Genomic DNA, 16395 nt, shown 5'->3' with positions numbered 1-16395 from the left:
CCCGTTAGTCGCCTCTTACGACAAGCAAAGTCGCCTTTTACGGCAAGCATGGGTTGCTGAAGACCTATTCTACCCCGGATCTTCAAGGGTCCCCTCCATGGTAGTTAGCTGTAACAACTGCATATGAGGGATCGATCAGAGTTCTTCGGTTTGATGAGCAATCCACTTTGCTATCCAACTGCCTAACCTGTTCTAGCTAGTAAAGATCATAGGTCTTGGGTTGGAGTTCAAAATTCGCCCACGTTATGAGCCTTGGCCATTTAGCACTGCATGAAGGAGTCCTTTTCCAAATTGGAAATAGTTCCTGTGTTAATTTGTGCAAATATATAAGGGTATACTTTTTGGTTGTTTTTGAAGCTTTCACTAAAAGACAAGAGGCTCATAATCTACTTATCCAGAAGTCCATGAGAAACCGGTCAACCTTACACTTTGCTTAAGACAGGGAGTAAAAGAGTTATGACATTTATGGTTGTGTCTTGTAACCTTGTGACAAGAAACCACTGCACTTGCAGTGGAAAAGTAACCTAAAGCAATGTCTAACGGCAATCATGGGAAAACATAGCTGTTGATAACTAGTGTTGTGCAAACACAGGGGCTAAGCAGCCACAGCACCAGAGTAAATCTCAATCCAGTCGTCATGATAGTGTATTGCAACTTTATAGGATCACCTGCTCATGTGTCACATCCATTATACTGGCTCTAGATTCCACACTATATATAAATAAACAAAATGTTCCAATCTAAGTAGGTGATACACAGTTTGCACTCACCGTTAATCTCAATGAAAGGCAGACCCAAACTAATGTGTCAGTTTCAGGAATATTTTGGTGCACATAAATATGAAACAAAACTAGCTAAGCTATTCAGAAAATGAATAATCTTGACAATGTGACAACTTCTTCAAAACCAGTCCACTATTTCTTTTACCTTTCCATGATACACAAAATTGATTCTGAAGTGAATATTTAAATAGAATCACACATCTGATTATCCAATGATTCTGAAGTCAAGTGGATATTTAAATAGAATGACATGTCTGATCCAGGATTAGTAACAGCTCTCTGGACAGCTTTTTGATGTATTTTTAACCCTGTTACCCCTAGCAAAGGTCGAGTGGTATGCATATGACTTTCAGTGTCATCTATGTCATCTTGATTATCTGAACACACAATGCCTTTTAGAAAGTGGTCAAATGTACAAATGTGATATTTGGGATAACACTTTCCAGGTACAGATTCTCATACTTTTTAGGATTGAGTCCCGTCCGGGAATCGAACCCACAGTGCCAGAGTGTGGCACCTAATCGCCAGCACACAAAGTCAGCGATTTAACCCACTCAGCCACCGTGGCTTCCACAAAATTGAAAATCTGACACTTGTCAGAGGGGTATACAAAATATACTACCAGTTGTCAGACTTTCATTTTTGTGGAAGCCTCGGTGGCTAAAATAAGTACGAGATTCTGTATATAAACCTTTGTTACATTGATTATCTGAGTATAAGAGACAAGAGGGCACCAACCTGGACACATACTCCTTTCAATAACACAGGGTCTAATGGATTCCTTTATTCAAAATCAGCTTTACAAAATCTCTCATTATCGTTCAACATGTTTCCAAATACAAGCACTCAGTCAAGCAAACTTTTACATACAAGATGTCACACACAAGTAGCAATCATTTCATAATAAAATAAAGTTTGGAACAACTAATTAAACATACATTCGATGAAAGCATTTTTATCAAGTTCCTTAGAGGTGCTTTGGAATAAGCCGGACAGCACTTCAATATAAACATAGCCTTGACACAGTGAAGGATAAAACAGTAGAAATTCTCATGACAAATATACATGTGGTATTGGTTCTAAAATCTGGGCAAATATCATTAACACTAGCCTCAAAACACTAAAACCTTGCTGCCGCTCAACTATACACAAAAATGTCAAGCAAGGCCCACACACACACCACAAATGAAAGATCACTTTGTGAGATGATATAATTGTCTTCTCATTGTTCAAGTTTATATTGATAAATACTAAAACTCTGTGTTGCTGCCAGCAGAGGTCCAGTAATAAACATGAGACAGACAAGATGGAGTCCGGGTTGAGCAGGGACAAACATGACGATCATCTGCAACAAGGCAACCTGCATCACACAACTACTCAAAAGCTGTTAGCACTTTCTTCACTTTCGTCAGTTTGGTGCAACTTGCTACAAACTATTATTTTCCAAAAATGTGGACATGATGATATTGACACCTTGTCATCAATATACTTTTTACTCTGCCTCAGCAGTTATTTTGGTCCCCTGTACAAGAAACTTCAAGGCATATCCACTCAATTCACTTTTGATAATCCTTATTACTGTTTGACTTTGATAATGTCAGGTAAACATAACCAGATCCTTCAAGGGATCTTAAAGTTCAATAAAATTCATTCGGTAAAAGTATTACGAGCCAATCTTGCTAAAATAATGAAACCTTCCATGTCAACTCATGTCTGTCTTCACCAACATGTTAGATAGCCCCTGCTGCCTCTGCTATAGTCTGTTCCTATTCCACAGGAACACACACACAATGTCTTGGTCTTCAACAGACAGATCTGAGTCCGCAAACTGTAGGATGAAATTCACTTCCATCCTTCAGTACTGCAACTTTCTAATCAGACCTCAGCTATAACATATCCGACTGGTCAGTTTCCATTCTTGTCCTTGGCAAGCAGAACTGTATGTTGGCCCCCTGCGTCTACTGAAATTACTTTCCTGCAACAATAATAAGAACATCTTAGTATTTGCAATTTATCCTTGAAATATTGGCCAAGGGGCACAAAAGCTGTTGTTTGACAATATCATAAAATGGCATTGTTTATTCATTAAAAATAGGATAACAACAACCTCTCACTGGCTTCATTTTAAAGGTGGATGTTTACAGAAATATTATAAATATCCTTGGAGACTGCAATGTCATGTAATGTACGACCAATACTGCAAAAATTATTTCCATGAACCAATCGCCCTGTGGTTGTCATGACAAAAATGGACATCCAAAGTCGAGTAGGCCACACATTCCAGGGATTTATCTAGATTTATCTGCACAGAGGCCCCAAGTCGCCAGTAAATGACTCAGGATTTACAAAGGCACTTTGTATGCAATCCTAGATTAAGCCCTGTAATGCATATGATGGAGAACAAAGTTACCTGTGCTCGAGCTGTTTGCCGCCCATCACTGTTGGCTCATAGATGTCGTCGTCCTCCGCCTGGCCCAGCTGCCGGCTCGTTCCCATTCCCCACGCATACACAGTACCTGCAACACCGGACACCATGGACATGAACATCTGCTTGTGCACAAGTGGAATTCAGGAAGGTCTAGTGAAGGACTACCACTAGGCAACTATTTGCAGTGAAATACATTAATCCTAGCCATGTCTCCAACTACTGTGTTTGGGATGTGATGTAACCTTGAATAAATAAGTGACCCTAATGTGATCCACATGATAAGTCGACAGTCGCCTAGTTGATTAAATTCCAATTAAGTTCTATATCCAATACGGATGAAAGCAGTATGGTTGCTCACAGCTATATTTTGAAACAATAAGTATCTCACCTTTCTCTGTGACAGCAAGAGACACACATCCCCCTGCGCCGATCTGTGTACACCTGTTCTCCTGTAGCGCTGCAACCAGCGTTGGCTCCGACAGCTCCTTCCCCTCTTCACCATGCCCCAACCTGCCGTAGTCCGCCCGGCCAAGCGTGAACACTCGCCCTGAAAACACATTCCCACATACAGCTCTGGCCATTGTATCAGATAAATCAATTCATTGATTGGTGCATCAAGAGTTTTCATGTGACCATACAATACATGGTTCGTTTTTTGCTGATATACATTACTTACTAATCTAATAATGACCACTGGCTTTTTGTCAGATATAGCAAAATGGGTTGTTATTAGCACTTCAAGTTCACAACTAAAAACAACACAGCCAGCTTTTCCTTGTCAACAATTATTGTCAAGTTTCCATCCTGATACGTATCCTATTTTCCTATTATCGTCCATCCATGCCTGTCCACATGCCCCTTGTATGTCACAAGCTAGAATGAAAGTAGGACCCCTCACCCTCTGTGTCCAGTGCGACCGTGTGATGCTGCCCAGCCATGATGCTCTTCCAGTCAGTTCCCATACAGAAGGAGGCCGCTCGCTCCGGCAAATAGCGATTCTCCATGTCATCAAAACCTGAAACAATGGCAGTCAAAAATATGTATTGTTGTACCTGAAGCGCCCTGTATCATGACACTGTCCATTGGGGACCTCCGAAATTCATAAACAGTTGTTGGTTAAAATAACAGACAGGAGTTCATATTTTGTAGTGTTTTGTATTAAGTTCAGAAAGCAACCAGGTCAAATTTTTTGTCGTACAATAACTGACATGATGATGACACAACCGTAACAGTTAAGGGGAGGTAAATCTTTCCCCAGAGGCGTGTATATATATTTGCAGTGGCATCAATCTTGACAAAATTCTGAACATCTTTTAGTGCAGTGTGAAACAGCGCATGCTACTTTTTGTCAATGTACACCTAACCTGTGTTTCAATATATTTCAATATATGATTTTCGAGTGAGTATGGTTTTACACCACTTTTAGCAATATTCCAGCAATATCATGGCGGGTAACACTAGAAATGGGCTTCACACATTGTACCAATCGAACCTGAACTTTCGGCAGGGGCTACGCTCTAACCCACAGGCTACACCTACGCCCACTTTTACATTTGGAAAACATTTTGTAACACAGTATGAGAATGTGCAATTGAGCAATCAACCTGATTCTACAGGACATGGGTGTAATATTGACTACAGTATCGAATCAAGTACACAAAGCTAACTTACCTAGCTGGTAGTAATTATTTAATCCCCAGGCATAGATGTCTCCCGTGTCCTTCTCCTGTGCAAATGTCATGTACTGGCCGGTCCAGATGTCCGAGAACTGCACCATCTTCCTGGACCTGTACTTTTTGCATCTGACCAGTCCCGGGTTGAGGATCAGATCTGCAGTGATAACATCACATACTTACTGAAGGAATACATTGCTACACTGGAAACATTTCCCAAGGCAAGAGAGTTTCCACCCTTGCCGAACTAGGCTGGGATTATGGACTGGACTAACGAGTCTATCTATGCAGAGTCCAATCAAAATGGCGAAATCCAGTACGTAAACTGTCATACAGAGTCGATTGCAGTATTTGCAAAGCATGTGCATCACCAAATCATTGTCAACAGATATTTTCCAAATCTTTTAATGTTTTTAATCACGGTGCTCATGTGATTTGATGTACTTCGCCATTAGAACCGTTTTATCACAAAAGAGATCTTTATGGTCGATCAGATTGTCTTGACTGGCACCACCATTTTGTTTGAAGCAAATGCATGTGATGCGATGTGGAATATGATGGCAGGGGGTCAATATGGGAGTATAGATCAACGTTGTTATCCATAAATTTTTCTACTTTGTCATCCTTCTAAGCAATGCCTATCAGACAATGGAAACATATCCATGCAAGCATGGATTATCATTAGGAATTATTATTCCTATCTAACACAAGATGAAGATGCTCACCCAACCCCTTCCGCCCCCCTCTTGCAGTGAAGCAGCCTGCAATACGGCCCAGCTGACCCTGTTCGGCACAGCCTGAAACAAAGTCGGAGGATGTAAAAGTGAAAATGGCACACGAATAGTCTGGTGTTTCAGTGTTTATGTAGTTTCAAAAATTTAGAATTTGAATCAGGTCCAATGTATTACTGGGGATGTGGACTGTCACTAACACTTACCTAATGTGTATACTTCACCCTGGGTCGTCAGACACACCAGGTGGTCACTGCCAGATGATATCTTTACAACTGTTTCATCTGGAAGTACCATGAGCGGTACTTTGGAAATACCTGCAGACGACAACCCCATGGATCCACTGGCATCCTGAATATAGAAAACAGATACACGTGACCAAATCTCCCAAGCTAACCAGCTATAGTTTTTCCACTTACAGTGAAAGGGGATTGATAAACAAGCAGCGGTAGTATACCGGTATGTGTTATATGTTATATGTTATATGTTATAGGGTATAGTATAAACTTGATATTAAGTCACATGTGGTACACAGTTGGGTTAACAGTTGTTGGTGAGATATATATATGAGAGTGCATGTTTAGACTAATCTTTGATGTACAGAGTCAACGATATTCAGCAGTATTTCTTTGTCTAGGCTGACCTTACCAAACAGGACGGCTCAAAGGTCATATTCATTAACATAATTTTTACTGGGCCGAATAAAATTTTACTTCTTTGAGTGGCATTTAGAAGTTGGAATGGTAACTAAGACAAAATTGTTATGGATGAGCAACTTCTTTATTACAATTGGAAGACGTTTCGGTGTAGATTCTAACACCGTTATCAAGCAAATCAAGCAAATTCATTGGCTTGATAACGGTGTTTAAGTCTACACCATACGTCGCCAAATTGTAATAAAGAAGTTGCTCATCCATAACAATTTTGTCTTAGTTAAAATTTGACTTGTGACCTATAAAGTGGCAGACTGTGGAGCTGTAAGACCGAAATACAAATACGCATCAGTCGGAGCCCACATTAAATCTCCAAAGTAAGTAAGTAAGTAAGCTGTAAGACCCTGTATAGCACCTTACACCACTGTGCCTGCTACCTGTCTTTACTCTGTACTGAGTAGTAACTCACTCACCCTGAAGTTCCCCCAGGCGTACACAATACCCTCACTGGAGAGTGCAGCGGTGTGGCTGTCCCCGGCGCTCACTTGCACAATTTTGGCTGCCAGGTCCACCTTGGCTGGGGTGTTCTCCGACCCCTCAACAGATGTGTCACGGCCGAGGGCGCCCTCGTCATTGCAACCAAAACTAAACAGCTGAAACAGAAATTAATGTTTACTAAAGCAAGATGAAAACTTTTTCTGTACTTCACTACAGAGTCAGCATGAATCACACCCCAGCAATTAAAAACCAAGTTATATTGCACTGATAACATATGATAACCATTGATACAGGAAAATTTCTACTAGTCCTTTGAATACATTGGCGGTTTGGTAAGAACCACAGGACGAGTGCCACTTCCTATCGCTAACATCACAATATAAACAAAACATAAATTTCAAAAAGCATTCAAGACCTTATATTACACAGTTCACTGATGTAAACAACAGACTTACTTCTCCTTTGTCGGTTAAACACATAGTGTGCATTCCTCCAGCACACACTTGCAGGATAGCGTTGGGGAGATTGACGAGGGCTGGGCGAGTCCTCTCTAGAATGTCCTCCCCCAGGCCTAGCTGCCCCACGTCCCCCTCTCCCAGGGTCAATACCAGGCCGGCTGTGTCACCGTGACTCGGGTGGGATACTGCAAGGTAAGAAGTCAGTTCCATCACCGTCCTGTAGTTTATGTGTGGTAGGCAGACACAGGGAACACAATCACGATAAAAACAATGATGTAACATGAAATTGTTTAATTACCTGATGTCTTTGAGCGTTTGGAGTCCAATTTGGAGGCCTTTCCTTCATCACGACTTCTTTTCTTGCCACGTCCAGCCATTATCTGGAGTCACAATAGTTATATTAGCAACTGTAGAGTGCAGTGCTTTTGGTACGTGCTATCTAAACAAGTAATGAATATTGTTACTGTAGGCGGTGGGGGAGAAAGGGGCAGGGATTTATCTTGGATTCCCAACTAAGTGTCCTTGGTTATGTTGTTCAAAGTTTGATTGTTAGTTTTCCACTAAATTAAAGTCAGTAGAACATTATTTGTCATTATCAGTGAAATTCAATTCATTGAATGACAAGGCCATAACACAATTATAACATCAAATTCAGAAATTTATCTTCTGCATACTCGGGGATGAATATCAGCCTCCAGAAATTTGACAAAAATCAAACATAATCTAATTTATCTGCTCAGTATCTATTCAAACAATAACATTTTCATTTCTTTGGAAAAAGACTAACCTTTGAATATCTATGCACTGTGCAACTTTCCAAAACAACAGAATTATCAGTTTCTGGGAGTTTCAACTTAAAATATTCAACTTCAAGCTGCTCTTCCAATGTTGTCTCCTTTCTCAAGCAAGAGGTACAGTGAATGTTGAAAAAATTCCCTGACCAACAATATAAAGGATGGCAGACAATTAACGAGCTTGTGCACTTCACACCTAGGGAGTCACTTGAGATTTTCTGACAATTTATTGTCCAAACATAGAGATTATACCATGTCAAGTTGGGTAATTAGTGCAGAGGTCTTTCCTCCACTAGACGGCTCAACCAGGCCTGCCAGTGGTTCGTTTGTACAACAGACCATAAACCATTTGTGCTCTACAGTCATGACATAAGCTCATTAACACAAGACGAGTACATCCTGCTTATGTGACAATTCGATTACATCACGTTTATGTGACAAGCCATGCTGTTTCTAGGAATTGACTAACGTTCTAGCAAGTCATATTTTTTATTTTCTGCATATTTTCAAGATCGCTAGATTACAACCGTGCAGTATTAACAGAGCCAAGCAAAACCAATGTTTCCATTTTTTAGTGACCTCAGGTCCTCTTTCAAAAGACTGATTATTTTGCTTTTAAAGTTGTCTTCAACTCTAGGTCTGTAAGGGGCACTAAAATTAAATGGCATTGGATCCTATCTCCTTTATTGGAAGGATAAAGCATTCACAATATTATTATTACTAATTACAATTTATAAAAAAAATTAAACTATACAATTTGTCACCTATAACATTTATCAGATGACTAAACATGCTCTATACATTGTAGAATGTGTTCTATTTGTTTTGACTGGTAGTACTGTCTTAAGTTACTTTTTTATGTAGTAGGGTCCCACTTGTAAATATGAAATAAGCAGTTTCATCACCACCATGATCAAAAGACCTTTACATGATAAAAATAGTAAATTATTAACATGAATTTATGGATAATCATTAATGGCAGAGTGAGAGCCCTGTTATTTTTCATTCAAAGCATCAACACTGTTATCTTTGATGTAGGCAGAAATCAATGTATCAGATCATCCCATAATTCAGTTTAGTCTAGATCTTAATACACTGTCGCGCTATACAGATAAAAGCGATTGTATGCCCTTTATCATTGATATTTCATGTACGAATCGTGTTTAAAAAGTTGTACAGACATCCACCAAATGTAGTGACAAGCGGCAAAAGCCTTTACTGTTCTTATAACAATGCAGACGTGGGCAAATGATTTTTTTATTTCTAGGAACTAAATCTAGTGCCACTTTACCACGCTTGACCCCCACCCCCTCCAACCCATGCCCAAATTTTTTCCATATTATTGTATATTCTTTTATCAGGAATACCCCCACTCCCACCCAGCCAAATAACATGCGGAAAGCACACGTTAAATCTCCGAGACTACCTACAAAGTGTCACTTTACAAGTTGTATGAGTATGTTGTCAGCCTCATTGTTTCATAGTAATAGTAAAACAAACAGGTAAAAATATAATCAATGACTGGATGACCAACTTTTAGTTTAAACAGTCTGCAAACTCACAGACTGCAGATGTTTATCGCCAATAACATTCACCAAAATAGAATAGTTTACGAATTGGAGAGATTGAGATCTGCTGCTGCTCTTCACACAAAAGCGCTCAAGCACTTTTTGTAGTAACAGGATTGATTTAGTGGGTATATTCTCCACTTTGTTTTTAACACACCAGTACCAACTGTCTTGTGACCAGCAGTGCATATCTACATCTAAAGACGCACAGATCGGAATATCAAGAATTTTTGATCAACATTTTAAAGTACTTACACACAATTCTAATCAAGAGTATTTACTTATGCAGACGTTCAATGATCTCAAATATTTTGAATGAAAACAGAGCTGCCGGTACTCGCTCCCTTGATGGTCGAGTCAGTATACGTCCCTTTCCCAGACCAGGCCTCAGAGCTACGTTTATCGAGAGGTATGCCTGTTATACTCGCGCGTGTAGTTCAACTATACTGTATTTAAGCTTCCGCACGACAATACGAAATGCGCGGCTATCTATAGACAAATCCCAGTCAAATTATAACAATTCCATACATTTTTGTCTGAATAAATATTATGAACGCAGTATTCTTTTATATATAATATGTATATATACTTACTCGATCAAGCTCACTCAATTTTAACACATTTAAAGCCATTATTTTTTTTATCTGTACTGTTAATGAGGTGACGATTGAGATCATCTGTGGTTTGATTCAGTCTCTTTAGACATCGTGGTAATGTATCACACTACCCTAAACTAATAAATACATGCATGTTTGTAAAATCCGTTTGTCTAGGTACTAGAACGGACATATACATACATATTCATTATACACATTCTCGCAATCTCACAAATATAGCTGACAAACGATAGCCGAACTTTCTTTTCAGAACACAGGCCACTTTAATTTACTCTGATCCCTTATTTTTTGCTATCAAGTCATCAGAGAGGTAAACAGATATGTTTAAACTGGTTAGCTCACTTTTTTTATACAATATTTTCTTTTGACAATCGGATTTAAATAATTTCTATCAAAGGGGAATCTCGACTTAACATAAGCTTTACCACTATATCCTATATCGTCGAATTCACAGATAAAAAATATGGAAAAATACATGCTTTGGCATATTCGAATCCAGTGCCATTTATGCTGACTCACTTTAATCTAGTCAACGTTCTTCAGAATGTATTCTTTGTAGCCACCCTACACATAGGTTATGAAATAGAGCTTTGCGTATTTTCGTTATTTTATAAACAACTACAGACAACTACAGACTCTTCATATTGCCTTGTATATAGCGTGTGCGTAAATCATCGCCGCTACCCCTACAACTAGTTTAATACAATTATTTTTTGTATACTCAAGCCACTGACTGGTCACTCTACACATTACTATTATATAAAAGAAACATCCTTGTGTATTTTCCCCATCAATTAAACGAGAGGCGTACGTTGGTCTGGGAAAGTGACAACTACAGAGTCTTCATATTGCCTTTTTTAGATATGTAAAAATCCTCATGGCTACCCCTACAATGGGTATAATACAGTGCTTTTTTATTCGGTCCACTGAAACGTCACTCTTACACATTATTATGAAAAAAGAGCATTGCGTATGTTTCATATTATTTTATACGGGGCGCGAACATTGGTCTGGGAAAGGAACAACTGCACACTGTTCCTATTGCCTTGCATTGGCTGTGGGAAAATCATCGCCACAATACCCCCATAACTAGTATTATACAATTATTATTTGTACGGGGGACGGGCATTGGTCTGGGAAACTGGGACAACTTGTTGCACGAATGGCCTTGTATATACATAACAGGATTCTCTACTCCAGTATAACAATATCTACTCTACTGTATAAACATTGCTTCCGACTTGTATATACTTGTCAACCAGGCTCTGTATATCACTTTGATAACGGCTTTAGAACCTACACCGAAAAGTCGCTCTTAATTGTAATAAATAAGTTGTTCATCCATAAATTCTTATCCTTACTTAACATGTGATTCTCAATAAACCCTCAGTAAAGTCAAGGTACCCCGTACAGCATCCTGAGCGAAGAACCGAACACAGTGATCAAATAATTATATTGGTCTGGGAAAGGGACAACTACAGACTGTTCATGTTGCCTGGTGTGGGAACAATAACCCCACTACCCCACAACTATTATAATACAAATATGTTTTTTATATTTACGCCACTGACATGTCACACTGCACATTATCATATAAAGGAAACATCCTTGTGTAGCGTGTGTGTAAATAATCGTCGCTACCTCCACAACTGTTGTAATGTATATATATATATATATTTATATGTATGACCCCTACTGGTCACTCTACACATTATTAGTTAAAAGAAACATCCCTGTGTGTTTTACATTATCCATTTAGCGGGAGACGAACAGTGGTCGCGGAAAGGGACAAGTACAGACTTTTCATATTGCTTGTGTATAGAGTGTATGTAAATAATCGTCGCTACCTCCACAACTGTTGTAATATATTTATTATTCGCACTATGTATGACCCCTACTGGCCACACTACACAGTATTAGATAAAAGAAACATCCCTGTGTGTTTTCCATTATCCATTTAGCGGGAGACGAACAGTGGTCGCGGAAAGGGACAGCTGCAGACTTTTCCTATCACTTGTACATAGCGTGTGTGTAAATAATCGTCGCTGCCTCCACAGCTGTTGTAATATATCTATTATCTTTACTATGTATGACTCCTACTGGCCACACTACACATTATTAGATAAAAGAAACATTTCAGTGTGTTTTCCATTATCCATTTAGCGGGAGACGAACAGTGGTCGCGGAAAGGGACAGCTACAGACTTTTCCTATTGCTTGTATATAGCGTGTGGGTAAATAATCGTCGCTGCCTCCACAATTGTTGTAATATATTTATTATTCGCACTATGTATGACCCCTACTGGCCACACTACACATTATTAGATAAAAGAAACATCCCTGTGTGTTTTCAATTATCCATTTAACGGGAGACGAACAGTGGTCGCGGAAAGGGACAGCTACAGACTTTTCATATTGCTTGTGTATAGAGTGTGTGTGTAAATAATCGTCGCTGCCTCCACAGCTGTTGTAATATATCTATTATCTTTACTATGTATGATTCCTACTGGCCACACTTCCCATTATTAGATAAAAGAAACATCCCTGTTTGTTTTCCATTATCCATTTAGCGGGAGACGAACAGTGGTCGCGGAAAGGGACAAGTACAGACTTTTCATATTGCTTGTGTAAAGAGTGTATGTAAATAATCGTCGCTACCTCCACAACTGTTGTAATATATTTATTATTCGCACTATGTATGACCCCTACTGGCCACACTACACAGTATTAGATAAAAGAAACATCCCTGTGTGTTTTCCATTATCCATTTAGCGGGAGACGAACAGTGGTCGCGGAAAGGGACAGCTGCAGACTTTTCCTATCATGCACTTGTACATAGCGTGTGTGTAAATAATCGTCGCTGCCTCCACAACTGTTGTAATATATCTATTATCTTTACTTTTCATCACTCCTACTGGCCACTCTACACATTATTAGATAAAAGAAACATTTCAGTGTGTTTTCCATTATCCATTTAGCGGGAGACGAACAGTGGTCGCGGAAAGGGACAGCTACAGACTATTCCTATTGCTTGTATATAGCGTGTGGGTAAATAATCGTCGCTGCCTCCACAACAGTTGTAATATATTTATTATCTTTACTATGTATGACTCCTACTGGCCACACTTCCCATTATTAGATAAAAGAAACATCCCTGTGTGTTTTCAATTATCCATTTAACGGGAGACGAACAGTGGTCGCGGAAAGGGACAGCTACAGACTTTTCATATTGCTTGTTTATAGAGTGTGTGTGTAAATAATCGTCGCTGCCTCCACAGCTGTTGTAATATATCTATTATCTTTACTATGTATGATTCCTACTGGCCACACTTCCCATTATTAGATAAAAGAAACATCCCTGTGTGTTTTCCAATATCAATTAAACAGGAGACGAACAGTGGTCGCGGAAAGGGACAGCTACAGACTTTTCATATTGCTTGTGTATAGAGTGTGTGTGTAAATAATCGTCGCTGCCTCAACAACTGTTGTAATATATCTATTATTTTTACTATGTGTGACTCCTACTGGCCACACTACACATTATGAGATAAAAAAACCCATCCCTGTGTGTTTTCCAATATCAATTAAACAGGAGACGAACACTGGTCGCGGAAAGGGACAAGTACAGACTTTTCATATTGCTTGTGTGTAGAGTGTATGTAAATAATCGTCGCTACCTGCACAACTGTTGTAATATATTTATTATTTTTACTATGTATGACTCCTACTGGCCACACTACACAGTATTAGATAAAAGAAACATCCCTGTGTGTTTTCCATTATCCATTTAGCGGGAGACGAACAGTGGTCGCGGAAAGGGACAGCTGCAGACTTTTCCTATCACTTGTACATAGCGTGTGTGTAAATAATCGTCGCTGCCTCCACAACTGTTGTAATATATCTATTATCTTTACTTTCCATCACTCCTACTGGCCACACTACACATTATTAGATAAAAGAAACATTTCAGTGTGTTTTCCATTATCCATTTAGCGGGAGACGAACAGTGGTCGCGGAAAGGGACAGCTACAGACTTTTCCTATTGCTTGTATATAGCGTGTGGGTAAATAATCGTCGGTACCTCCACAACTGTTGCAATATATTTATTATTCGCACTATGTATGACCCCTACTGGCCACACTACACATTATTAGATAAAAGAAACATCCCTGTGTGTTTTCCATTATCCATTTAACGGGAGACGAACAGTGGTCGCGGAAAGGGACAGCTACAGACTTTTCATATTGCTTGTTTATAGAGTGTGTGTGTAAATAATCGTCGCTGCCTCCACAGCTGTTGTAATATATCTATTATCTTTACTATGTATGATTCCTACTGGCCACACTTCCCATTATTAGATAAAAGAAACATCCCTGTGTGTTTTCCATTATCCATTTAGCGGGAGACGAATAGTGGTCGCGGAAAGGGACAGCTACAGACTTTTCATATTGCTTGTGTATAGAGTGTGTGTGTAAATAATCGTCGCTGCCTCAACAACTGTTGTAATATATCTATTATTTTTACTATGTATGACTCCTACTGGCCACACTACACATTATGAGATAAAAAAACCCATCCCTGTGTGTTTTCCAATATCAATTAAACAGGAGACGAACACTGGTCGCGGAAAGGGACAAGTACAGACTTTTCATATTGCTTGTGTATAGAGTGTATGTAAATAATCGTCGCTACCTGCACAACTGTTGTAATATATTTATTATTCGCACTATGTATGACCCCTACTGGGCACACTACACAGTATTAGATAAAAGAAACATCCCTGTGTGTTTTCCATTATCCATTTAGCGGGAGACGAACAGTGGTCGCGGAATGGGACAGCTACAGACTTTTCATATTGCTTGTTTATAGAGTGTGTGTGTAAATAATCGTCGCTGCCTCCACAGCTGTTGTTATATATCTATTATCTTTACTATGTATGATTCCTACTGGCCACACTTCCCATTATTAGATAAAAGAAACATCCCTGTGTGTTTTCAATTATCCATTTAGCGGGAGACGAATAGTGGTCGCGGAAAGGGACAGCTACAGACTTTTCATATTGCTTGTGTATAGAGTGTGTGTGTAAATAATCGTCGCTGCCTCAACAACTGTTGTAATATATCTATTATTTTTACTATGTATGACTCCTACTGGCCACACTACACATTATTAGATAAAAAAACCCATCCCTGTGTGTTTTCCAATATCAATTAAACAGGAGACGAACACTGGTCGCGGAAAGGGACAAGTACAGACTTTTCATATTGCTTGTGTATAGAGTGTATGTAAATAATCGTCGCTGCCTCCACAGCTGTTGTAATATATCTTTTATCTTTACTATGTATGACTCCTACTGGCCACACTTCCAATTATTAGATAAAAGAAACATCCCTGTGTGTTTTCCATTATCCATTTAGCGGGAGACGAACAGTGGTCGCGGAAAGGGACAAGTACAGACTTTTCATATTGCTTGTGTATAGAGTGTATGTAAATAATCGTCGCTACCTGCACAACTGTTGTAATATATTTATTATTCGCACTATGTATGACCCCTACTGGCCACACTACACAGTATTAGATAAAAGAAACATCCCTGTGTGTTTTCCATTATCCATTAAGCGGGAGACGAACAGTGGTCGCGGAAAGGGACAGCTGCAGACTTTTCCTATCACTTGTACATAGCGTGTGTGTAAATAATCGTCGCTGCCTCCACAACTGTTGTAATATATCTATTATCTTTACTTTCCATCACTCCTACTGGCCACACTACACATTATTAGATAAAAGAAACATTTCAGTGTGTTTTCCATTATCCATTTAGCGGGAGACGAACAGTGGTCGCGGAAAGGGACAGCTACAGACTTTTCCTATTGCTTGTATATAGCGTGTGGGTAAATAATCGTCGGTACCTCCACAACTGTTGCAATATATTTATTATTCGCACTATGTATGACCCCTACTGGCCACACTACACATTATTAGATAAGAGAAACATCCCTGTGTGTTTTCAAACATCCATTTAGCGGGAGACGAACAGTGGTCGCGGAAAGGGACAGCTACAGACTTTTCATATTGCTTGTGTATAGAGTGTATGTAAATAATCGTCGCTGCCTCCACAGCTGTTGTAATATATCTATTATCTTTACTATGTATGACCCCTACTGGCCACACTACACAGTATTAGATAAAAGAAA

The 16395-nt window shown here is 39.3% G+C and overlaps 1 protein-coding gene across 1 annotated transcript in view; it reads right to left on the bottom strand.

Moving 5' to 3' along the window:
- Nucleotides 1-1551: 1551 nt before the first annotated feature.
- Nucleotides 1552-16395, bottom strand: part of LOC124146284 (regulator of chromosome condensation-like) — a 58612-nt gene continuing 43768 nt past the window's right edge. Inside the window, exons 2-12 of the mRNA XM_048400091.1 lie at nt 9841-9925; nt 7522-7603; nt 7221-7408; nt 6741-6920; nt 5821-5965; nt 5609-5680; nt 4882-5040; nt 4109-4225; nt 3599-3757; nt 3193-3298; nt 1552-2757 (exon numbers count right to left, since the gene is read on the bottom strand). Coding sequence (XP_048256048.1) covers nt 2688-2757; nt 3193-3298; nt 3599-3757; nt 4109-4225; nt 4882-5040; nt 5609-5680; nt 5821-5965; nt 6741-6920; nt 7221-7408; nt 7522-7600 — 1275 coding nt within the window. The 5' untranslated portion in view covers nt 7601-7603; nt 9841-9925 and the 3' untranslated portion in view covers nt 1552-2687. The remainder of the gene's footprint in view (nt 2758-3192; nt 3299-3598; nt 3758-4108; nt 4226-4881; nt 5041-5608; nt 5681-5820; nt 5966-6740; nt 6921-7220; nt 7409-7521; nt 7604-9840; nt 9926-16395) is intronic.

This window comes from Haliotis rufescens, unplaced genomic scaffold (assembly GCF_023055435.1).
Source record: "Haliotis rufescens isolate VD_foot unplaced genomic scaffold, xgHalRufe1.0.p SCAF_2, whole genome shotgun sequence".
NCBI lineage: Eukaryota > Metazoa > Mollusca > Gastropoda > Lepetellida > Haliotidae > Haliotis > Haliotis rufescens.
This window is presented reverse-complemented; position numbering and strand designations above follow the sequence as displayed.